Genomic DNA, 23,803 nt, shown 5'->3' with positions numbered 1-23,803 from the left:
ACTCAAGGTGTTCTAAATCAAAAGAGCCCGGGTCTGAACACAGGCTCAGCTCATGGGGAGTGCCCAAATGGAGAGGGAACTCCCAGTACACTAATATACTTCCAAAGATTTGATGATTTCAACACGAGGAACGAGAACCTTGACCTGAATCAGAAGATGACGCTTCTATTTGCATTTGGAGTATGGAGATTTGCATTCCCACCTGGGAAAATGACTCAGTTTCTCTAGGAAGTAACTTTTGGCTCTAAAGACTGTGATCTTTGCCCTCAGTACTTCTGCGACCTTGGTTAGTTCAGGTCCCTCTCTGGACTTTAGTTTTCCCCATCTGTAAAAAAGTGCTGAACGAGTTTTACAGTTACTTCCGGCTCGCGTTTTCCAGGATTCTAAGATCCTCTGCTCTCCGAGCTCTCCCCACTCCCTCCCACCAGAGTAGGCAGGGCTGCTTAGACGGCCCTGACCAATAGCTAAGAAAAAGGAAGCTTCCCAGGGACTAAGCCTAGTTCCCCGTCCGGGTAGGGCGGAAGGAGGCGACGTCAGGTGGGTGTGTACTTCCGCTACCTGCGTCTTCCCCAAGATGGCGGCCCCCGTGTCAGTGCAGGTGGAGTTCGGGTGAGTCGGGGGTCCCGTGCCCAGGGGAGGGGAGGATCCAGTGGCCCTGTGCAGAAGGGAAGCGTGTCGGGCTGGCAGCTCCTTCTCCTTACCTCAGAATATGTCGCAACAGAACGGACTTCTCTCATCTCCTTCCGACCTGCTGTAGTGCGAGGGCAGGGTTGCTATGAGAACGACGTGACCGTATTTTCCCCAGTAGACCCGCGCGTACGCCGATGCGTACGTGCCTGCCTTCTCTGATCTCTGAGCCGTGGTTTGGGTTTTCCGGCCCTTTAATAAAGGCCGCTTCTGCCCTCTTTTCTGGGCCTGGAAACCTAGAGCATGGAGTCTGGTCTCTGAGCCCCCAGGATCCAGAACTCACCCCACTTACATCACCTAGTACGACCGTCGAATGGATGTGTAGGCATCGCTGGAAATCTGGCCTCATCCTGCGGGAAGGATTGGTTCCCCCGATGGGATGCAAGTTTGGTTCTCTCTGCCTAAAAGGGATATAACCTTGAGGGCAGGGATTGTTTCATTTTGATTTTGTTTGTAAGCTTTGTACCCCTAGACTTAGAACAGTGCCTGACATATAATCAGAGTTTAATAAATGTATATTGACTGACTAGTAAGCACTTAACATCAGGGATCCTTAGAACTTGGAATGGGGCTCATTATTTTACACTTGGAGAAATTGAGACCAAGGGAGGGACAATGGGTTAGAGACTCAGAGCTCATTAGTATCAAAGCCAAGGATCCATATAAATCTGATTTTTCTTTTTCTCTCTGAGAGGGGAAGGGACAGAACCCAAAGCCTGATGATAAACAAGTTCTCTTCTTCCCTTCATGATTCTTCCTTTTTAAAACAGGGAAGTTTTACCAAACAGGAGTGTTGGGAAGGGGAGAGAAGGTCATTCTGAAACTTGCCTCCCAGTTTGATCTAGAGAAGGAAAGCTGGTTCTCTGAAGCCCTGCATCTGCCACTAGGACAATCATCCTATTAAACCTCACTGAGAATTGTGGGTGAAAAGCAAGAAAATATGGGATTGGATCACTTGGGAGGAAATTCTACTAAACAGAAGGGAAGATCTGGGACTTGTTCCACTCTAACCAAGCAAGCACTCCCACCTCAGTGGTATACACACAGAAGAACTCTCAATGTTAGCAAGAGGCCTCTAGGTTGGTCTGGATGATAGTACTGTGAGGGACATTTAGAAATTTAAGGGAATTTTAGTTAGAGATGTTTTTACTACTCTATAATTCTGTTGGACAAAGTCATATATGTCTCCATCCTTTTGGTGAGTCATTGGCCTTGTCGCCTAGGCATTGACAAATCCCACTGGGGGAGGTAGGGGACATTTTGGGCCATTTAACTCTCTTAAGGCCTGTGGATTTCCCAAATCCTCCACTTCATCAGTTTAGAATAATACTTGATAAGGCCTATTAAGCTTCTGCTCATCAGAGAATTAGTCTTTTCTACATCCCAGAACATTTCTGTCAATTCTGACTGAATTAGGTCACTTCCTAGTGTTTGGACTCTCATTAAAACTTATGCTTCAGCTTCCCGTCAAAGACATTGACTTCTAAGAAAACTATGGTTTTGTCTACCTAATTTAGGAATCTGAGAAACTGGAAAAATGGGATTTCTCAAAAAGAAGGAAAATAAGTATGCTGTACTGTCTTTTGTCCTCAATCTCTTGATAATTTTTGCCTTTAAAATTCACGTAATCAGTCTCAAAGTTGGAAGAGATCTCAGAGACCACCCAGTCCAAACTGTACCTGAACAAGAATCTTTATAATGTATCTTATAAAGTGGTTGCCAAGTTTTGCATTTCCTTAAACCTAAATATATGTCTTTGCAATTTCTACTCATTATTCTTAGTTCTTTCTTCTGGGGCTAAGAAGAGTAAATCTAATTCCTCTTCCATCTGATAGCCTTTCAACTACTTGAAGACCCTTAAGGTTTTTATTCTTCTTCAGGTTAAAGAACCCCGGTTCCTTCAGTCAATTTCTGTATGACAAGTCCCTTCATTATCCTGATTGCCCCACTCAGGACACTGTTCAGCACATAGATGTCCTTTTTTAAAAATTTTATTTATTTACTTTTAGTTTACAACATTCAGTTCCATAGTCCCTTGAGTTTCAAATTTTCTCCCTCTTCCTCTCCTCTTCCTCACCCCCCCCCCCACCATGGCGGCATGCACTGAAATATAGGAACTACAAATATCTATAGATGTCCTTAAAATGTAGTACCAGATTTGAACACAGTACTCTGAGTGTGGTCCAACCAAGGCAGGGTACAGTGGGACAATTACCTCCCTACTGTGAACATCATGTCCTTATTGCATTAGCTTTCTAGGCCACTACTGTTGACTCATATTGAACTTCTATTCTTTTCCTTTGTCTTTTGTGTCTGTGATCAAGTTGCTTCTCAGAAGGTTCTCTGCTATATGATGATCCTTTTTTTAATTTTAATTTTTTTTTTTTGCTTTTTAGAGGGCAGTTGGGGTTAAGTGACTTGCCCACGGTCACATGGCTAGTTGTTTGTGTGTGTGTGTGTGTGTGTGTGTGTTAAGTGTCTGAGGCTAGATTTGAACTCAGGTCCTCCTGACTCCAGAGATTCACTGCACCACCTAGCTGCCCCAATGATCCTTTTTTTTTTAGTTTAAGGATCACCTTTCTGGTCTTTCTGTACCTGAGCAAATATTACAAGAAGTATCCCTGCACTCATTCACTCTCCCTCTCTGTTCTTGAATGATTCCCCATAACTCTCTAAAGAGCTGGTTTAAACCAAAGAAGTGGACTTGCCTTTTTCCCGTCTTTTGTAAATGTAACACTTTTAGTTATTCTAGTTCTTGTGGTAAGAGAGCTAGATAGAGCTGACTTCCCACACTTTTCCATTTCACAAGCTTTTTAAAAAAAAGTTTTTCCTTTATTATTAACTTGACATGCATCAAGAAACTCAGATGTTTCCATAAATAAAAACAAACGGAACATTGCACAATTTTTTGATAGACACACTGCTATCACTATACTAGATATTTTATAATGTGTTCAATAAAAGATGTCAGGTAACATAGTATATAAAGTCTCTAGAGTAGACTAGATTGTTTTTTATCATAAAGCTTAGCTTAGAGTGAGAAGTGGGATCCCAAGGGCAGTGAAAGCTATAGAAATTGGTCCCAGTTCCTCTCTTCCCTTTATGATTCCTCCTTTTTAGAACAGGGAAGTTTTACTAAACGGGAGTGTTGAGAAGGTCATTCTGATACTTACCTCCCATTTTGATCTGGAGAAGGAAAGCTGGTTCTCTGAAACCCTGCATCTGCTAACAGGACAAGTATCCTATTAAATCTCATTGAGAATTGTGGGTGGAAAACAAGACAATACGAGATTGGACCACTTGGGAGGAAATTCTGCTAAATAGACCAATCCTTCTATGAGATGTAAACCAAAAATGTGTTCAGTCTTAGGCTTCCCTTGACCTCCTTCCACTTAGGAAAGGCCCTTCACCTTACCCTCCTCCAGTTGGCCCAAGGGGTGGGGATCAGAATGTACTTTTTATCACCTGAAGAGCTGGATCATTGGAGAAGCCAGGGCTGCTCCATCCCTTATTTGTGGACCAGTAAACACAGCTGCTGGCAAGTTACCCATTGATCCAGATCCATTCTCTAGTCATTCATTTTAAAAGACAAACAAACCCCACCAGAAACCCAGTGCCTGTGGCTGGCACTGCCAGGTTTGGTCACTGCCTGTTGTTTGCTTGGGACCCATCAGCCCCAGTTCTTTTCCTTTCTACATTTCCCTGACCTCCTCCCAACTATGGAACCCCTGCAAGTCTCCTTGTTTCCCCCAACCCCCACTCTCCCCAGCTGCTGCATGTCCCGACCCCCACCCCAGAAGAAAAGAGAGCTAAGCTCTTGGAGGCATATAAATGGGAGCTCTGTGCATGGCCCACAGCTGAAATGGTCCCAGCAAGTGGGTCACAGATGGGCCTTATCTCCTCCTTCACACTTCTGCAGCAACAAAGTCTGACCTTGTTGTGATCACAGACACCCCATGTTTCCCCCATCACAATGCTTGCCTTGGCCTTCCCAGGCCTTCCCTCTGTCCATCCCAGTCCCTCAAGGGTGGTTGTGTGTGTGTGACTTTGTCAGCTGCATGAGCTCCCCATCCCTGCTTAAAGCTCAGCAGTGTCTTCCTCTCCCCAATTGGGAGGACAGTGTTTGTAGATTTAAAAGGGCTACTTCTTCCGTTTAGAAGTCCCTTGATATGGAATTTCAGGCTGGCTAGTTCAGAGTTGTAGAGTAGTAGCATAGTATACTGGAGAGAGTCCTAGACTAGCAGTCAAGAAAGCTGTATTCCAGACCTGACCACTAAGAACTCATTAATTTTGACTTTGGATGTCATGTTTCTCCTCCCTTGGCCTCATATTCCTCTCTTCTAAAATGAGGGTTTTAATGACAGCTAAACCAGCTTAGGTATCAGATACTGTATAGATACTGACTTTTTCTCCCCTAGAGATGCTGGAGTTGACACTCTTAGCCAGTTGGCCACTCTTAGCATATGCTTCAAACTCAAGTATGGACTGACAGACTTAGTCAGGGGGAACTGGCATGTTTACCTGAAATCGATATGCCCAGATATCCATTTTCTCATGGAAATGTTCTTGCCATGTGCTAACTGCTAAGAAGTGGGGCTTCTTGGTCTTGTCCTGGTTGGGAGGAGTTATCACAGGGAACTCCTGTGCTCTACTTCCATGGAAATACATAGTCCTTTTAATAGGGCCATCTTTAAACAGGTCACCCTATATGCTTGGTGAGCCAGAGTATGGTGTCCCCTGATACCCCCTGTTAAAGAAGTTGCATGAATTATCAAAGGCCATGAGCTTTAGAAAATTCAAGGCCTGAGTCTAAAAGAAAATAATTTGTTCAGCCTCTTTTCCTTTTGTCTGGGAAGTTGTGCTGGTCAGGTATAGAGGTGGGGGGGCAGGGGGTTGGGAGTATCATTGATGTAAGGAAAATTAAAAGAAAGTCTATAGGGATACAAATTGAAAAAAATAAATGTAGCAGTTCATTGAAAATTGAAGCACATTTTACATTTTGATTTTTTTTCTCACTTGGCTTTCAAGGACTAATTATGCAAGACCTCAGTGTCTGGAAGCCTTCCCTCTTGTTGCCAGTCTTTTGGATACCCACCAAGGAATTAGCAGAAAAAGGAAGAAATCAAACTCCGGTCATCTGTTTTTGTGCCTTGTTAACAATGTCAGTTGTTGCAGAATCAGAATTTTAGGGTTGGAAAGGGTTTCAGTGGTCATCTAGTCTCACTGCAACATACCTGACAAGTAGTGATTCCTCTTTCGCTTAAGGGCCTCCAGTGAAGGGGAACCCACTCCTTCCAAGGCAGCCCATTACACTTTTGGACAGCTTCAATTGTTAGGACATCAAGCTTCAATTTGCTTGTTTGCAACTTCTGAGCATTGCTTCTGGTTCTGCCCTTTGCAACCAACCAGAGTAAGTCTAATCCTTCTTAGACGTGACAGGTCTTTAGATACTTGAACAGAGCTATCATGTTCCCCCCCCCCTCACTCCCCCCCCAGGCTCCTCTATACCCTGTTAGACATCCCCATCAAATGACAGAGTTAAGATGCTTCATTGTTCTGGTTGCCTTCCTCTCAACATTTTCCAGTTTCTCAATGTCCTTCCTTAACTGTGGTGCCAAAAACTGAATGAACACTGCTCAGATGTGCCCTGACTAGGGTAGAGTACAAAGAGACTGTTACCTTCCTAGTCCTGAATGAGATTCCACTCCTAATGCAGCCTAAGGTGGCCTTACCTTTTTTTGTTTGTTTCTACATCTGGTAAGTCCATATTGAATTTAAAATCTACTAAAGCTCTCAGATCTTTTGCAGATAAACTGTTGTCCTGTCCTTTACCCTTACCTCCATCCCACTTGTGAAGTTGCTTTTTTTTTCTAATCCATATAAATGTCAAATATAACTTTGCCTCACCTAAATCCAATTTATGGGCAAGTCAAGACATCACCCCTGTGATGTCTGTCATGGGTCCTCTTCAGGACTAACAATAACAAAATGACCTTTATCCCCATTGAGGGCAGCCAGATGTCACAGTGCATACAGCACTGGGTTTGGAATCAGGAAGACTTTCCTCCCTAAGTTCAAATCTGGCCTCAGACACTTAATAGCTGTGTGACTCTGGGCAAATCACTTAACCTCTTTGCCTCAGTTTCCTCACCTGTAAAACGAGCTGGAAAAAGAAATGGCAAACCACTCCAGTGTCTCTGCCAAGAAAATCTCCAATGGGGTCACAAAGAGTCAGACACAACTAAAAACAATTGAACAAGAAGTCCCCATTTAATTTCATCTTAAGAGATTCTATTGCTTTATCCTTTAAAGTTCTTTTTTGATCCTGATTCTCATCCAGAGTGTTAGCTTTCCCTTCTTGTTTTGTTTCATCTGCAAATTTGATCAACATCTATGCTTTTATCTAACTCATTGATAAAAATGTTGAAAAGCAAAGTCAAACATAGATCCCTGAGACACTTCCTTGGAGACCTCCTGCTGAGTTTACATAGCCTCATTAATGCCTAGTCTGTATCTCTCTTATAACCTGTTGGAGTCTGCCTCTCCATCTTTGTATAAGAATAGTGTGAGATACTTTATCAAAGTTTCCTAAAATCTGTGTAAACTATCTACAGCATTCTCTGATCTAACAACTTAGTAACTCTATCAAAAAAGGAAGTAAGATTAGTCTGACATTAATTGTTCATGATACTGTTCAGGCTCTTTATAATTAGCATTTCCTTTTCCTTAATGTTGATTAAACATCTCTTAAAAGATTCCTCCTAGAATTTTCTGAGTTTGCAGACACCTTTACCTCCCCTTTCTTGGAAATCAGAATATTATTTTCCCTTCTTCAGTCATGTAGTAGCCCTCCCTTTTTCCATGATCTTTCCAGTGTTACTGATGATGGCTTAGCAAGTAGTTTTTTTTCAGTACTTATGGCCCTTCTGGGCCTAGTGGCTTGAATTCCTCAAGAGGGAGTAGGTATTCTTACTATCTCTTAATCTTAGGTATCAATCTCTGCTAGTCACTCTTAGTTCTGAGTCACTATTAGTCCTCTCATTTCCAGTACAAAGTTACTGCAGAGAAAACAGAAACCGTATACTAATTTAAAAGTTCTGTCTTTCTTTTTCCAGATATCAGTCTTGTCCACCCTAAGCAATTCTATCCCTTTTTCAGTCCTCTTCTTTCCTCTCATATGGCTAAAAGAAATGCACACTTTTTGTTGTCCATAGCTTTGCACTATATTTACAGGACCTTTCCACACTCTTATATTGGATCTTCATTGTCTACTCTTGCTTCTATTTTCTCTATATTCCTTTGTAAAACTTAAGTTGGTTGATAGGTTACCCTGAGATATCATTCTTGTCAGATTCACCTTTTTTCTCCTTTTTGAAATTGTTTCCCCATGTGGAAATGTTTTGCATGACTGCACATATATAACCTCTATCAAAGTGCTTGCCTTCTCAAGGAGGGTGGAGGGGAGGAAGGGGATTTGGAATTCAGAATTATAAAAAACAAATGTTAAAAATTGTTTTTATATGTAATTGAGAAGAAAATAAAAACACTTTTTAAAAAATTGTTTCCTTTTGTATCTTCCAAATTTCACCCTTGAGAGCTTTCCATCACTCTTAGACTGACTTCCCATGTAGAATTTTAGTCTATGAGATCCTACCTATCCTTCCTCCAAATCCTGTGGAATCTGTTTTCCAAAAATGTAAATGTAGGGTTGACTGAAAAGAAAGGGTGCAGAACACTGGGTGGATGGGGTGAGGGGGAGGGGGAGGAAGGGTAAGCAGTGGTGAAGAATTGTAGATACTCATTAATTCAGGCTCTTCTGCTTCAGGGCTGGGGCTTATTGATTCTTGGATAGTCAAGAAAAGGTCCCATGATGCTACCTTGGATGGATTCTAAATTGGATAGGTTCACAGAATGTTGGAGTTAGAAAAGATTTTAGACGTTATTTAGGCCAGCCCCCTATTTTTACATTTGAGACAAGGCAGAGTGATTTGTCCAGGGTCACACAGCTGGGTGTCACCAGAATAGGGCTTAGAAACAACAGATTTCCAGTCCAGCGTATTTTTCAGTGGAACCATACTCCAGTTTGGTTTGAAAGGTGAATGTTGAAAAACATTTATTTCCTTCCATTGCCTCTTCCCAATTTACAAATTGAGGCGCAAGACAGAGATTATAAAACTTGGTGTGTGCCAAGATTCTGACTCACCCTAACAGCCATCATGGGTGAGGCACTGGACTGGGAGTCCTGTGCGTGTTCTTTCCCTGTGCTCTTGGTAGAGGGTTGATGTCCCGTTTTCACCATTTGTATCAGTTCAGTTCACCAGGCATTTATTCAGACCTAATGTATGCAAAGTACAGAGCCACAAAATGGCGGTACAAGTGTGAAGTAAAGTACAATCCCTTCCTTCCTCAAACTTAGTGTCCCACATAGAATGTATTGTGATTAAAATGTTGGAACAAAGACCATGAGCCTCATTGGAGTACAGGAATTGAGATCATTTAAGATGGAGAAGTAGAGGATCAGGTTGGAAAAGAGGATAGTTAATTTTCAAATAGCATTTTATTATTTAAAGAAACATTGATGTGCCAAATGTATTGTATGGCTGGGTTCTTAGCTGGTTTAACTGAATTCTTGTATATCAACCCATTTGTACTTCTACCTATTCAGTTTTGTTTTAGGACATAGCCCCTTCTTGCTCCCTGTAATTTACCGGGTCCTCTCTTTATCATCTCCCTTGCAGAGGTGGGGCAGAGCTCTTATTTGATGGTGTAAAGAAGCACCAGGTCACCTTACCCAGTCAAGAGGAGCCCTGTGAGTATCCACCTTTTCTTCTCACCCCTGTTATACTACATAGGTATGGCGGACCTTGGGAGCAGTGGGGTGTCCAGGGATTGCTGAGCAGCCATTGTAGGAGGTAGTAGACAGAAGTTCCTGGCTATCCTCACAGGTGAAGCTGGAAGGTGAAGGGAAGAAAAGCTCACCTCATGTAATCAACAGAGGACTCCACCTCTTCCCCTGAATCCTCTCCGCTCACTAGTTCTGCTATCAGTGGTTAGATGTCCTGTGTGTTCACAATGGTTCCCAGTGACCACAAAGATCCTGTTTGACTCTGCTCAAGTTTCTACTCTTACATTCTCTGGACTTTTCTTTACATATGTCTTCAATGTCTTACATCTGGATAGACCCAAGCAGAGACCATTCTATGATCAAAGACCTCATGGGTCCACCCAACTTTTCTTCCCAAAACCAGAGGAATAAGGAGAGACTCGAATATCCTCCTAGAAAACTGAGACAGATATCAAAAATCTGACAATAATTATCCAACAGTGCTTGTGATCCCTTAATTACTTACCATCCCTGATACTGATAAAAGTTTGCTGTAACTGTCAAACCATAATTTTATTTCTTTCTGTTGTCTTCCTTGTTCCTTAGATGGGCATATTTCTGATGTCCCAAATCTAGCCTAGTCTTGCTACCTTTTAAGAGGAAAGTAGAAAACTGGAGAGGATCCAGGCAAAGGCAACTTGAATGGTTAAAAGGATAGGGAACAAAAGATGAAAGAATTGGGATGATTTGGTCTGAAAAAGAAAAGGCTGGCATTGGATACAACAGTTGTTTCTATAAAGATGGTAACCTTCAGTCCTGATAGTCACCAAAGACATCGAAGATTAATTGGATTGAAATTATGAAAGATTTAGGATAGATCTAGAGAAATAATATAGTGACATTGAGAGTTTCAAAGATTAGATGGGGAGATTGAGGACTATAGTAGAGAGCCAGGTAAGTAATCATCAGTCCTGGCTTGTTACAGATTCGAAGGCAGGAAACTGGGCTCATTTTTAACTCTCCAAGCCCAGATTTGTGGTCATACTAATTGTTTAAGTGACAGTTCTCTTCTAAATAATGCTTCGTTCTCAATCCACAAGCCTAATCTGTCCAAGGGGAAAAAGGTACATACTGTAGGGTGGAGACTGAATTCCTAGATTCTTAGATCCTGGATTTGGCAGCTTCTTTCTGGCACTGTGGGGAGGATGCTGTGCTGAGACCCATTCACAATCAAATGGATCATTGTCCAGGTCTTTTGGCTCCCATTGGGGGGCTAGGACAGAGATGGTTCTGTCTGCCTCAATGAGAGACTCTGAAATTCTCAGGCAAGCAAAAATGTGCCCCACTGAACTGGGGACAGGATGTTAATGGGAGGAACTAAAATGTACTATGAGTTTGGGTGAACTTCGGCAGGTATGTATCATGATTCCATTGTAGGGGAGAGGGATATTGAAAGTTACCAGATTGTGGGTTTGATTACCATCCAGGCAATCCTGGCAGTCTTCTGAATGATGGGGCTTTGAAGTAAAACCTCTGAGGTCTCATCAAGAGACTTAAAAATCCTACTAGCTATGATCTAGAACTCCATGCATTTAGCTTCCTTTCTGAAGAATTCAAAGGGTGTCAATTTCAGCACTACAAAATTCCCGGGAAACATGATTCCCTATTTTTGCAAAAAGAGGACAAATGACTTGGTTAAGATGACAAAATAAGAGTAGAGCTGGGTGTCTGTCCTCATAATAAGTCCTCCCCCTCTCCCCTTACCCTGGTTTTCAAAATTTTTCTGTTCTATTCTTCCTAGTTGGAGGGGGTGTAGGGGGGCTGGGAGAGGTAGGAGGACAAAGACTAGCTTGGATGCAAGTTACATTGCCAGGCTGTACCCAGTAGAGTACATTCTGCTGCCCAGCACGCTTTAAATTTGAGCAGGATGTATAGCCTAAGTAGCATTAATTTGTCATGGAAGAAGAACTGGGACCCAGTCTAGGTTAGAAGTGGTATTCTGGCTCAAACCCTAGGCAGCAATTGCCAGGCATTGAACTGACACCACTGTGCCCAGTGGGTAGGCAAGGGGCTTGTAGCACTGGGGCAACCTCACGGTGCCACTGAGCTTGTACCCAGATCTGTTCCCTGGCAGCCAGCCTGGCCCAGCTGCTGCTGCTTGGCTAAGCAGATCCCAGGAGTCCCAGTGGAGAAAACAGCAGCCGCAAGACTGGAGTGAGTATGGAATTTGGGAGTCAAGATCTGATCCTCTTTCTATGACTAATCAACTGTATAAATAGGGATAGGGCCTGGACCTTTGATTTTACTGATATCAGAAACTTCCTCTACCAGTGTTCTAGTGTTATTTTTATTTGTTTTGTTAATATTTTGCGGTTACATTTTAATCCAATTTGGGCCACACTCCAGAGCATTATGGCTTCCTGTTTGACCCCCTCTGCCGTGGAGAACTGAGGTCATATAGCCAGTATGTGTCACAGGCAGGACTTGACCAGGCCTTCCTGGCTCCAAGGCCAGCTCTCTGTCTGCCACACTTGTAATTAACATTGCAGAAGTAAAGGGTCACACAGGCTTATGACAACTTGAACACTTAAGGCTCAGGGAAGCAGGGTCAGGGAAAAGCACCCAAAACACGTACATTTCCAAAGAAAACCCACCAGGAGAAATGAAAGAAAGTGTAAGGGAACTCGCTAGTACATTAATGTGAAATGAAGCCAGTTAACCTGTATTCTAGCCTGAGCTTTACTCTACTCTCTCCCTTCTTCATCTATAATATGAGAGGTCATAATTATACAGAGTTAGAACTCGAGGGGGAACCATTTAGTCTTGTGTCCTTGTATTACAGATGAAGAAAGAGCCTGAGGCTCCAGGGAAGGTTAGAGCCAAGAGTCCTGATAGACAGCGGCAGAGTGAGCTCTTCTGGCAGAGCAAGCAGTAACTTGCAGCCACACCCCTGAGAGGTCATTTCTAGATCATTTCTGCCTTCACATCCTAACTATGAATTGAGATTTTCCCACCCAGGGGGCTGGGGCTGGGGGGTACCATATTCATGTCGATGTGATGCTGTTTTCATATCGTTGAGGAGCTGTTCCCCATGAAGTAAAGGCCTGGAGAAGAGAGAGTGTCAACCCAAAGTGTGAGGTCTGCTAGAGAAGGTAATGGGCACCTGCTCATGCAGGTGGCCTGGGGGGTTTCTGAGTGAGGAGACTGGTGTGGTGTGGATCACCCAGTAGCCTCTTCAGAGCCGGAGGAGGCGGGCTGAAGCCCGGTCAGTTCACCCTGCAGTTAACTTTTCCAGGCTCAAGAACAAAGCCCAGAATTTCCATTTTTTTCCCCAGCCATCCACACATTCCTACACAGACATGGAGTAAGATAACCTTCCCTCCTGTCCCAAACTCTCCCCTCCATCCCACCCCATTTCCTCCTCTCCCTCTCTTCTCCCTTTGTGTCTGTCATGACTCCGCAGTTTAAGGGTGGCCAGAGTAGGAGGGAGGGAGCTCCCCAGCTCTTTAAACTGCTTAGCATGCGCTTCACAGTGGCTCCCAGCACCAGCTGTTCCTTTCTCCTGCTCACTCTCGCTCTTGGGGCCTGTTTGCTGAGCCCCCCCAGCTCCTGTGCAAAATTGCTTTTGAAAAGAGCCACTTTCTGCTTAATTAAACAATGAGGAGCGGTCCTCTCTGCACATCTGTAAACCTCCTTCTGCAGGCCCTTTATCCCACAAACTGCTCCATTCTTACCCCCATTCATTTGTAAATGGGCCCTACACCCATCTCCCCCTCCCCTCACCCCATTCCCCTCATCTACTCCCACCCTTTGGGCCTTTCTTCTCTCCTTTCAAGTAAGGCTCTGGGCCTGCTGGAGAGAAGAGCTTTTCCTTGATGGCTGGTGGACTTGGGGCAGTGAAAGAGGCCATTGCCAGCGGACTCCATGACTCTCTAGCCGGTCCATAGGAAGGCATGCTGTCTTGGGGTCTAAACCAAGAAAGGATGGGAGCAGGCCTACCCATTAGCAGTAGAAAGGCAGCCATATCTATCATGGGGTAAATTCCCTAGCTGTGCTCCCAAAGTATAAGGTTCCCTACGTGGTGACGATGAGCAAAGGGTCACTCGACTCTCCCATAGCTGCTTCTTGTGAAAAGGCCAGGAAGACTTTAAGAGTAAGAATAATTGGCATTGTCTTAGGCTTTAAAGTTGGCCAAGTACTTTACACATACTGTCTAAAGGTTCCCAAGATCCTGGGTGTTTATGGCTCAGTATGAACGAGACTACATAAGGGACTGAAATCTCTAGTATAAGGGATTGAAATCTAGATCCAGAAATTCTATTTTTAGGATTATCATTACTTGAAGTTGCGCTTGGGCCCAGTGACTGCCTCACTTCCCTGCCATTGGTTCCTTCCCTAAAAGGCACTTGACAATTCCCCTGACTAAAAGAGGAGGCAGCTCCTGGTTCCTGTACTCCCTTGCCTTGCTAACCATGGCCAGGTGTCAGCATGGATGCCCAGCCACCCCTTGAGGGCAGGTACTAGGTCTGCCTTGTCTTCATGTCCCCAGAGCCTAGTATAGTGACTGTATTAGGTGCTTAATAAACGCTTGATGATTTATTGAGCCACTAAAAAAGTGCAGTGGTGCCCATTATCTTCTAGGCCACCAACCACATGCTCCTTTGTCCCATGTGAGTCGCCTCATTCTCAGCTCTCCTCAGCCAGTGATTCATTCCCTGACTTATGAAACATTTGCTATTTTCTCTATGCACGGAAAACACTGTGCTAGGCTCTTTGGGGGACACAGAGATGACTAGGACCCCCCCCGGCTGCATAATGCTCACAATCTAATGATAGGAGAGCTAAGATCTGCACGCAAATGACTGGAATCCAAAGTGAATGTGTTAAGGCCCAGGTGAAGGGTACAGGCAGCGACAGGTCATTTCTAGGACTGGAGCTCAGGTGGTCCAACTGGCTGTGAGAATGTGAATAGAGGAGGATGGCCAACAGGGAGAGTGAGTGTAAGATTTTCACCTCTCAGAGATTAGTTCCCAAGTCTGTTTTCTATTTACTAGCACCTGACTGCTTAACCCTTCTGCCTCCCTGGCTGCCTTTGGAAACCCACCATCTGGCTACGAAGTCTGTTTGCATATTGCTTGTCCCAAAGCAAGGCTGAAATGAGATATGAGCCATTGTATTCCTTTCCTGGGCACCCCCAGCTTTTCCTACCCCAGGGAATGGGGTAGGAGGGGAAGGACAGCTGAGAAAAGGATGAGATTCCATCCAGAAATATAAGGTTTAGGTGTTTCTAGTTAGTAGTTTTGAGAAGTGAGCTATTAGCCATCAAACCCACCCCCAAATAATAAGGGTGGTGAGGCAGGGCCCAAACCATGGTAACAGACTGGCAAGAATGTGGGCGGGGTTAGGGGTGGGCTAGGCCGAAGTTAGTGACCTCAGCAAATGAGAGCTAGGCTTTGGGCACCATGATGAACGAGCCAGGACTGGGTCAAAGGAATTGTTCCCATCCCCCACATTTCCCAGACTTTGTAGGCAGGGCAGCCAATGGTGCTGTCATTTGGATGACCCCATGGTGACCACAGTGCCCTGAATCCTTATCATGGTCCTAGCCCATACAAATGACAATGTCCCCTTCTCTGTTGGGAGGACACAACTCAGATCCAAGGAAAACTCAGTCTCTAGAGGAAATGGGGAACATAGAGAGTCAGAACATGACTGAATCTCATATCTCTGGGTGCCAGAAGGGATATGGGAGTGGGAGTTCAGAGGAGGGGAAGTGTGAATTCCCACAAGGCTTTACAATTCACCAGGGTGCAGGGGTTTACATAGACTAGCCTAGTCTCCACATTTCTCATTCCAGGCACTTGCCCTGTAGTGGTAATTCCTCTCTGTACACAGACACACATCCTCTCCCTTCACCAAGGCCTCGCTGATGGATCTGTCAGGCCTGGGCAGTTTTATCGAGCAGTAGGAAGATGTATGGGCTTACTGCACACCAGACAGTGCCAAGATGGAGGCCGAGGGGAGTTGGAGCCAAGGGGAAACCCAAACCCATCCTTTCCCAGCTCAGAAGGCCCTAGGGAGGAGCCCCACCAGGCGACAAAAAATCAACACAGATCATTAGGCACAATGCGCCTGCGCTTCCATCTCCTCTATCTCTTCCCCCTCCTCCTTCAACCCTACATCTTTTTTTTTTCTTGTTTCTCTGCTACTCTAATGCAAAGTTCTTAAGAGTTTCTGTTTTTAAAACAGCAGCCCCATGCTATGAATACCCTACTGGTGGTCTGGTGCTCAGAGGGCACATCAAAGTCTGCACATAGAGGAGTGGGATGGCTAGTTCAGAACTACATGGATATAACAATCCCCTCTCTCAGCCATTCAGAGAAACTACTTTCATGAAAGACGTGTTTGGTTTGGGTGTCCAGCTGTACTGTCCAGATATTTTTTCAACTTTTTAATCTTTTCCAAGCATTACTTTATCCCCAGGCTTCAGAGCTCAAGATCATGGGTAGGGAGACGGAGCCCCAGGCTAAGAGAAGTAGTCCCATACCACAGCTTAGCAGACAAAACTATGCTGCATTTAAAGGGCAAAGATAATGAGTTTCCCTGGGTCCATGTCATGGCATCTGGGGCAGCATACCCATCAATTACATTCTCACTAAGTGGCCTTGTTGCCTCCCAGCTAACAGTGTAGACTTGAAGACCCAGTATAGCAAGACTTTGGGGATGTTTTACTGCATACCTAAGTATAGCCTGTCTAAAGAGGTAAGGATTGTAATAATTTGTATAGTTGTTTATGGCTTATATAACATTTTTTTCATAATAGCCTTGTGAGGTAAGTTATATAAGTACTATTTTCTTAGAAATGAATTTGCCCAGGATCACCTGTCTAATAAATATTGGAGTTGAGATGGAAACCCAGCCCTTCTTGCTTCAAGCCCATTCTTTCTGTTACACTGTGTTGCAGAGCCATGGAGAAGAAGGAACATAGAGACTGACATCCTTAAGTCACAGAGATTCATCTCTGCTGAGTGCCACTCACCTCCCCCCAGCTTTCTTACCAGTCTTTTTCCTCTCTAAACAACAAGAGTGACCCATCTGGGGCATGGCAGTTTGAGGTGTGCAAGGCCGGAGGGAGGGAACCAGAGAGCTATTTGTCAGTGTCTCCCAGCCTACTGATGGATTCTTCTCTCCCCTCAGCCTCCCTCCTCCAGAGGAAATTAACTGATACTATCTCTCCCACAATTGTTTTTCTTCCCTCACAAAGAGAAATGTATGCCAGCCAGGAGCAAAGATGGATCCTCCCAGTCTGGGGCTGAGAAGGAGAGATAAAGGTGGAAGAGAGATATTCTGGGTGGGAAGGGTACTGAGAACAAGAGATTACCCATCCCGACAGGCCCATTTAAAGCCTGGTTATACCAAAGATTGACTGAGACTTTTCTTCTAGCCATGATAACCCATAGCAAGCCCTTTTCCAGGGCTGATTTTGGTGACCTGTTCTGGAGTCTTCCCACTTTTTCAGTCAAAACATTTTCTCTCATTTATTTTAGCCTCAGGTTAGATTTATTCTCGATTATTCAACCCTAATTCCCCTTTTCATAATTAATTGGCCTTTTCTAAAGTGTACTAACTCAATCTGCTTCAGTTTCCTAACCTGCAAAATGGGGGTCATGATAACACCCACCTCACAGGGTTGTTATGAGAATTAGGTGACTTAAACTTAAAAAGCTCATAAAGCTTAGGCCAAGTGCCTGGCACTTAGTAGGAGCTTAATAAATATTTCCTTCCTTCCCATTTTATCGTAACTATCTAGCAGCTTCTGTGGTTCAGTGGAATGAGGTCTCTGCAAAGATTTTATTGGTACTCTCTTTTGGATCTAAGAACTTCCAGTCATTTTACTGAGCAGCTGGGCTGGGCTCCCTGGGAACATAACTAATGGGTCTCACTACTTTTTTTTAGGGGATATCCGAAACCTTCTCATCTGGATAAGGAAGAACCTGCTGAAGGAGCGGCCAGAATTATTCATCCAGGGAGATAGCGTGTAAGGCCTGCCTTCCTTTCCCCTCTGTCAGTGTAAGGTTAAGGGAGGGATGCCCTACAAGGGGGATGTCACACAGAAGAAGACAGTTCTATTCTCTGTACTTGTGCCCTCAGCACTTAGCACAATGCCTCATAAGTCATAGGTACCTAATGAATGCTTGTTGATTGATTGGTTAATTGATTGATGTCTCAGTGATCAAGGGAACAAGACATGAGTATATGAGCTTCGATGCCACCAACCTTCCCTGGTTGAGGATAAACCAAGGTTCTAATCTTCACCCTTTTCCTGAAGTGGTTGTTTTTCCCCATAGATAGAGGAAGTAAGTGAGACCAAAAAGAGGAATAAAAATCTTGGGTGATAGAACCCATTCAGGGTTCCCACAGAAAACTACACTTGCTGTGTGTCTCTTTGTTCCCCCAAAGGATCTCTCCTTTGGACCGAATTTGAGCTCTTAAATTTTTATTCCCAGATAGAAGGGGAGTGGTGGATATACCTCAGGTGATCAGCTCTGTGTGACCTTGAGCAGGATGTTTCTCTCTCCTGGCCTCAGTTTCTCCATCTATAAAAGGAGGGGGTAGGGGTTCCAGTTCTGGTATTCTATACTTCTAATGAATTATGTTGCTATGTGTATGAGTACATTGCTGGACCTGGGTGTGAACATAGCCACCCTCTGCTGAACTGGGTATCTACAAAGTTGATGCTCTTCTTATGTCATAAGCTGGGTTTTTTTCCCTCAGCCACCAGCTAACAGGGCTCCACCCTATGGTTATGACCTTCCCCTGTCCTTCTGTCAGTAGGAAGTGAGATTGAAGAAATCAGATCCATACTACCCCTGTCCATTGCCTCAGCATGTGCCTCCTCTGTACCCATCACAGGGCTGGGTCCATCCTCTCTGAGAAACAGCCAGAATCGATCCACTGGGAAATCACTATTTTTAAAATGAGGCCAACCTGGTGAAAAAAGGGACAATTATTGCATTCTGCCTGGGGTCATGGCAAAGAGTGGGGCATGCCTATCTACAGCATTCCTGTGGCACCAGTAACCCTGGGGAGTGGGCCTGGAAATCCCAAAGCTATCCTTGGTTCCTAACAAATAAGAGTATATCTCTTACATGTCCCCAGTGCTCTTCAGCCAAGAGCCAGACTGAAATAAAAACCTGAATTAGTACCCAGAGTTTCACTTGAACTAACCTGACCACAGAAATGGGATGCTTCAGGGGTTAATTCTGGGACTAACTTATCTGTCAAGGAAATTGTAGGGATTGGGGACTTCCTAGACTATAGATTCCAGCCGTTAGCCAAATGAGAGTGATCCTCATTGGGTTTCCCTGGAAGTTAATTTACACCTTCTAGAGTGGTTCCAGACAGGTTTCAGACAATTGAAATCCTATCTGACTTGAACTTCTAGGGACTCGGCCATTGACATCTTCACTTCTTCAATGGATGGTTTAAGGAGGGGCGGGAACAGTGACTCTCATCTCCTCTACAAGGAGATAACAAGGTGACCCAAGCTTAGTCAGTAGACATGTCACAAAGGATTTCCTATTAGATCCAGGTTGTTGCCCTGGAAGATTGTAGACTCCTCTTCTGGGAGGTCTTTTAAGATACAAATTCCTGAGCTGATGTTAGAGAGGGCCCTGAGAGGCCCACTTCCAACTAGTACCTCAGAAGGGTTCTAAGGGTTTTCACCATTTCTCTCTCCTCTAGAAGCTTCTCATGCCCATATGCCAGTCCCTGGTGTTGGTCAGCCAGGATGGTCTGGTGGAATGAGCATCGGTAGAGCTGTGTTCTAAACACAGGTTTGCTGCTTAGTGACCTTGAGCGATGAAAGGCGTTGGGGTGAGAATAGCTGATGACAAGCATCTTCTAATGTGCTAGGCACTGGGCTAAGGACTGTAGAAATACAATCTCGTTCTCTAAGTTGTATATTTTTTTAGGTCTCAGTTTCCTTTTTTTATAAAATGAAAGGATTGCATTTGATGATCTTTAAAGTCCTTTTTAGCTTTCAAATTCTTTAATTCTCTTTCCCACAGGCGGCCAGGGATTCTGGTTCTAATCAATGATGCTGACTGGGAGCTGCAGGTCAGTATGGGAGTGGGCAGCTTTTTCCTTAACTGGCCCTACCCCAATTTCCTCTTGCTTCTCACTGTCAGAACTCTGAGAACTCCCCTTCCTCTGTCCTCTTCTTTGCCCTTGAGTGGAAGGAGGCTATACAAGAACCCAGACTGAGATAGCTTAGCCCAGACTGAGAGAGAGAGATAGCGTTAGAGACAGCTCAGGAAACCCATTTTATCTCTCTCAGAAGAATCACATCTTTCCCTACCTCATGTTACCTTTCAGGGTTCATAGCCCTGTGCATGCCCAGACTGTGTCAAAACGTTACTGATATATTTTCTCTCTCGCTCTCTGCCCCTCCCCCTCTTTCTCCGTCCTCCCTTTCTCTCCCTTTCTCTTTTTGTTTCTCTCCCCTTTCTGTTTCTTTCTCTCCTTTTCTCTCCTTCCTTTCTGTCTTCCTTTCTCTCTGTCTCTCCTCTCTCCCTTTCTCTGTCTCATCCTCCTCCCTTTCTCTTCTTTTTCTCTTCTCTCTCCTCCCTTTCTCTCTCCTCTCCCTTTCTTTCTGTCCCCTTCCTTTTTTTCTCTCTCCTCTCTTTTTCTTTTCTCTCAGGGTGAATTGGACTACCAATTACAGGACCAGGACAGCATCCTCTTCATCTCCACACTACATGGTGGTTAGAGCATCTGTCCTCCTCTGTCCTTCAGTTCCTCCAGCTCCCAGGGATCTTCAGGGCAGAAAACATCCAAAATGGGGGAACAAAAGAGACAGAAATCCTCCCCCTCCCCCCACAGCTGGAGCATGTGGGACACCAAGCCTCCCCTGACTTTGTCTTCGTGAAGAAGGACCAGAAGCAAAAGAACCAGGCAGTCCTGCTCTCGCCTCTTCCCCTTGCTGCATCCTCCCCATTCCCTCTCCAGCCTTAGCAGCTTTCCCTCCGGGAAGGGAAATGAGGCCAGCTACTAAAAATGTGCTGCTTACAGCTTGTGTGATAGTAGAAGAAGCTACTACCACCTTTTCCCCAAAAATGGGGAGTGGGGGGGGCAGCTTTGCCACGAAACCTGCCACAGAAGCCCCCATCCATAATGTGTGCCTCAAAGGGAGGGAGTGGTCCTGCCCCCACTGCTCTGAAGGCATCTTTGTGAGCCCTGAGTCCCTATTGTCCTGCCTCTTACTGAACTGTTCCAGTACTCTAAGCTGTGTCACCTTGGGCTAGTCATTCGTCACTCTGGGTATCAGTTTCCTTGTCTGTGAATTGTCTTTTGACAATTTAAGGACCCTTTCAAGCTCTAGAATTCTGTGACTGAGATTTCTTGCCTCAGTTTCCTCATTTCAGAAACCAAGGGCTCTGATCCACCTGCTTCCAATGTCATTACTGAGCCTCAGCTGGGGGCCCCTATTCAGTGCTGCCTCTTCTTCCTCCTTCTGCCTGGATGCCCCCAGCTGCTCCAGCCTTGCTCCTCTGACTCCCCTAGCCCTTGACCTAGGCCTGCCCCACAGTATACAGGCCACCAGATGGGCTCCCAGGCCCCCTCCCCAGAGACAAAAAACTGTCGTCTGTCCCGTCCATCGTATACCATCTGAAGACACCTGGGCTCTTTGCCTCACTGGGGAGGTTTATGGGTCTCTTTGTTGTGCCTCAGTTTCCTCTCCAATGTCTAGGATTTTACCATTGTGTACTTAAGGATTGCCAGAAAACCAGGGCACAAGAAACTGCTTTGTGACATTTTTGGGACCTTCTAGCTTCTCTCCACACAGCATGCAGACCTATCTGGAAGTCAACATGGCGGTGTCTGTAACAGCCGGCATTGGGCAAATAAAGGCCTTCATGCCTGTCGTTTTTTTCTTTATTGCCTGGAGCCTCATCCTAGATACAGCTGGGCTGGGTCAGTTGTTGGTATCCCAGTGACCTCATGGCACAGCTCCTGGCTTGATGCAAATGTCCCAAGGATTCTAAAAATCATCCTCTTCCCTCCATGGAGCAAGTTTGAAGGCCCAGCCAAAATAGTCTGAACAAGATCTGGGAGTAGGATGATGTTGGGGAAATTTGGGGGGACCAGGAAAGGTTGAATACAGCTTGAGCTGGACCTCTCAGCAGAGTCAAATTCAAAATAAAGCTGGGAAATGGATCCCTGCTCATCCCCCTCTCCCTTGTATACATAATGCTGAATATCATATCATCCATCATAGGATCCATTTTTGGTCTATCAGCCTGTCAGATTGAATTTTCAGGAAACTACCTCCCAATATATCCCCAATTCACTGAATCTCCAGAGAAGCTTCCTTTCTATCAGAAGAGATTAAGAATTCTCAGTACATGCTAGGTACCCCTGTTCCCAATCTTGGGTGTTTGTTACCTTTTCATAAATGTAGGAAGGAGGGTTTCGTATTGTTCACTCATTCCTCAAACCAATAGTCTAGAACTTGTGGTGTAGCTAGGCCACATCCAGGAGAATGTGACCCTCTCAATCCCCAAAACTAGAGATGGGGGGGGGGTAAGGGTGCCATGGACAGAGAAGACTTTTCCCAGATAGTTTTTCCAGCAAAGTTGAAAGGGGGCAGGGGATAAGAATACCTCCCACCCATTACCACCTCTAGTCATCCTCTAAATGAGACTAATGTCAAACTCTTCTTCCTCACTGGTTCATCTAAGGGACTAGATCATTTTGGCCTTGTGGTGATGGGGGTATTCCTTGTAAAAACTCCTGGACTGGGTAGTGTTTGCCTTATTTTAGGATCAATTAAATTTGGTAATGTGTTTGGATGCACTCCTTTACTGGTTTCTGATTATGTGGTGTGTGGTTTGGGCCTCTGAATAGTTCATACTCAATTCAATAGTTCATAGATCCTTTAGGGATCTGTTGGTGAGAGCCTATATTTCTGTAAGCAGGTACTCTTCTGGGTCTGTATGAGGAAACAGTGTCTATGTGAACCTATCGAGGTGTGTATCTCTGTGTTTATCTTTTTGGCTACAGTAGCAACTATGTGCTTCTGCCTGCTTATGTGGAACTGCGTGTTATCAATGCTTTCAAGTTAATTAAATTCTCTTGCAATTTAGTCCCACTTTGGGCAATCCACCCCCTTCTAAATATTAAGACCTGCCATCACCTTGTAGCTGAGCAGCCCGACTCCCTCCGCCTCCCCCAGCCACCCACGCGGCTGCGGCAGGGAGCTCCCCTTGGCCGGTCGCCCCACGCGGGATTCCCCCACCCCTGCCGCCTGGCTGTTCCCAGGAAGGGAAGAACCTGGTGTTTCTCATCTCTCTCGGAGTAGACTTGGCAGCGGAGGCGGGAGGCACCTGGGTCCCCCACTTTCTCCAAGCGAAGGAACCCCTACCCGGCTCCAAACAAACGCCCACGAATCCATGCTAGAGGCAGGCGCTTAGAAAGACAGTTTCCCAGCGCCCCCGGTCACCCCCGCCAAAACTCCCCGGGGTGAAAACAGTCCTGCTGAGTGTCATCCCCAATGCCCTGGCCAACTACAGGCCCCTTCCATCTGGTTCCCTGCCTACGAGGATGCCAAGCTCGGCCCCAAAGGTGAAAAACCGAAACTCTGGGGGGGGGGGGGAACGGACGACGCGCTTATTTTCTTCAAATATATGAATAATGAATGTAAATCTCTCCAGCTTGTTTGTTTGTTTTTTTAATGGATAAAATTTCTTTTCCAAGATCTCCTTCGAAAGTGCAGGCAATTTACTACGCTCGCTCCTGCGGCTCCGACTCCGTCTCCGGCTCCGGCTCCGGCTTGGGCTGGGCTCTGCCCGGCTGGGCTTGGCTTCCAGCTCCGGGAGTGGTAACCGAAGCTTTTAATATCTGTCTGTTTCGGAAAGTACTAGGGAAGACTCCAATTTCGTTTGGGTTCTATTTTCGCTTTCTAATGCGCACTAAATTCTAAACGAGTTTGCAAGCTACCTTCCCTGGTTCCGTCGTCCCCTCCCTTCTCCCTTCTCCCCTGGTCTCAGACTAACCCAGGGACCCATCCTCGGCGTCCTGACTCTGCTCTCAGCCAAGCCGTGCCTTCCTCTCCGGACCCGGGATTTAGGGGTGGGAGATCAAAACAAAAGCAACTGTAACGATCGCGATAGTGATCCCAGTGCCAGTGACCGTGAGAACGCGGGTGGTGGCGAGGACGATGGTGCTGAAGAGGGTGGTGAGGATAAATGACTGTCTTTCGCGCGCCCCATCGGAGCAGGGAATTCCAGC

The 23,803-nt window shown here is 45.2% G+C and overlaps 1 protein-coding gene across 1 annotated transcript; it reads left to right on the top strand.

The window, feature by feature from the left end:
* Nucleotides 1-477: 477 nt before the first annotated feature.
* Nucleotides 478-21,438, top strand: URM1 (ubiquitin related modifier 1). Its single transcript, XM_069069492.1, has 5 exons — nucleotides 478-609; nucleotides 9,426-9,496; nucleotides 17,468-17,549; nucleotides 19,582-19,630; nucleotides 20,214-21,438. Exons 1-5 carry the CDS (start codon nucleotides 575-577, stop codon nucleotides 20,280-20,282), a joined length of 306 nt encoding a protein of 101 aa, XP_068925593.1. The 5' UTR covers nucleotides 478-574; the 3' UTR covers nucleotides 20,283-21,438.
* The last annotated feature ends 2,365 nt before the right edge of the window (nucleotides 21,439-23,803 follow it).

Source organism: Petaurus breviceps, unplaced genomic scaffold (assembly GCF_028583685.1).
Source record: "Petaurus breviceps papuanus isolate PSGF00001 unplaced genomic scaffold, PetGlider_PUasm1.0 90779, whole genome shotgun sequence".
In the NCBI taxonomy this organism is placed as follows: domain Eukaryota; kingdom Metazoa; phylum Chordata; class Mammalia; order Diprotodontia; family Petauridae; genus Petaurus; species Petaurus breviceps.
Note: the sequence above shows the minus strand (reverse complement) of the source record. Positions and strands in the feature narration are given on the sequence as shown.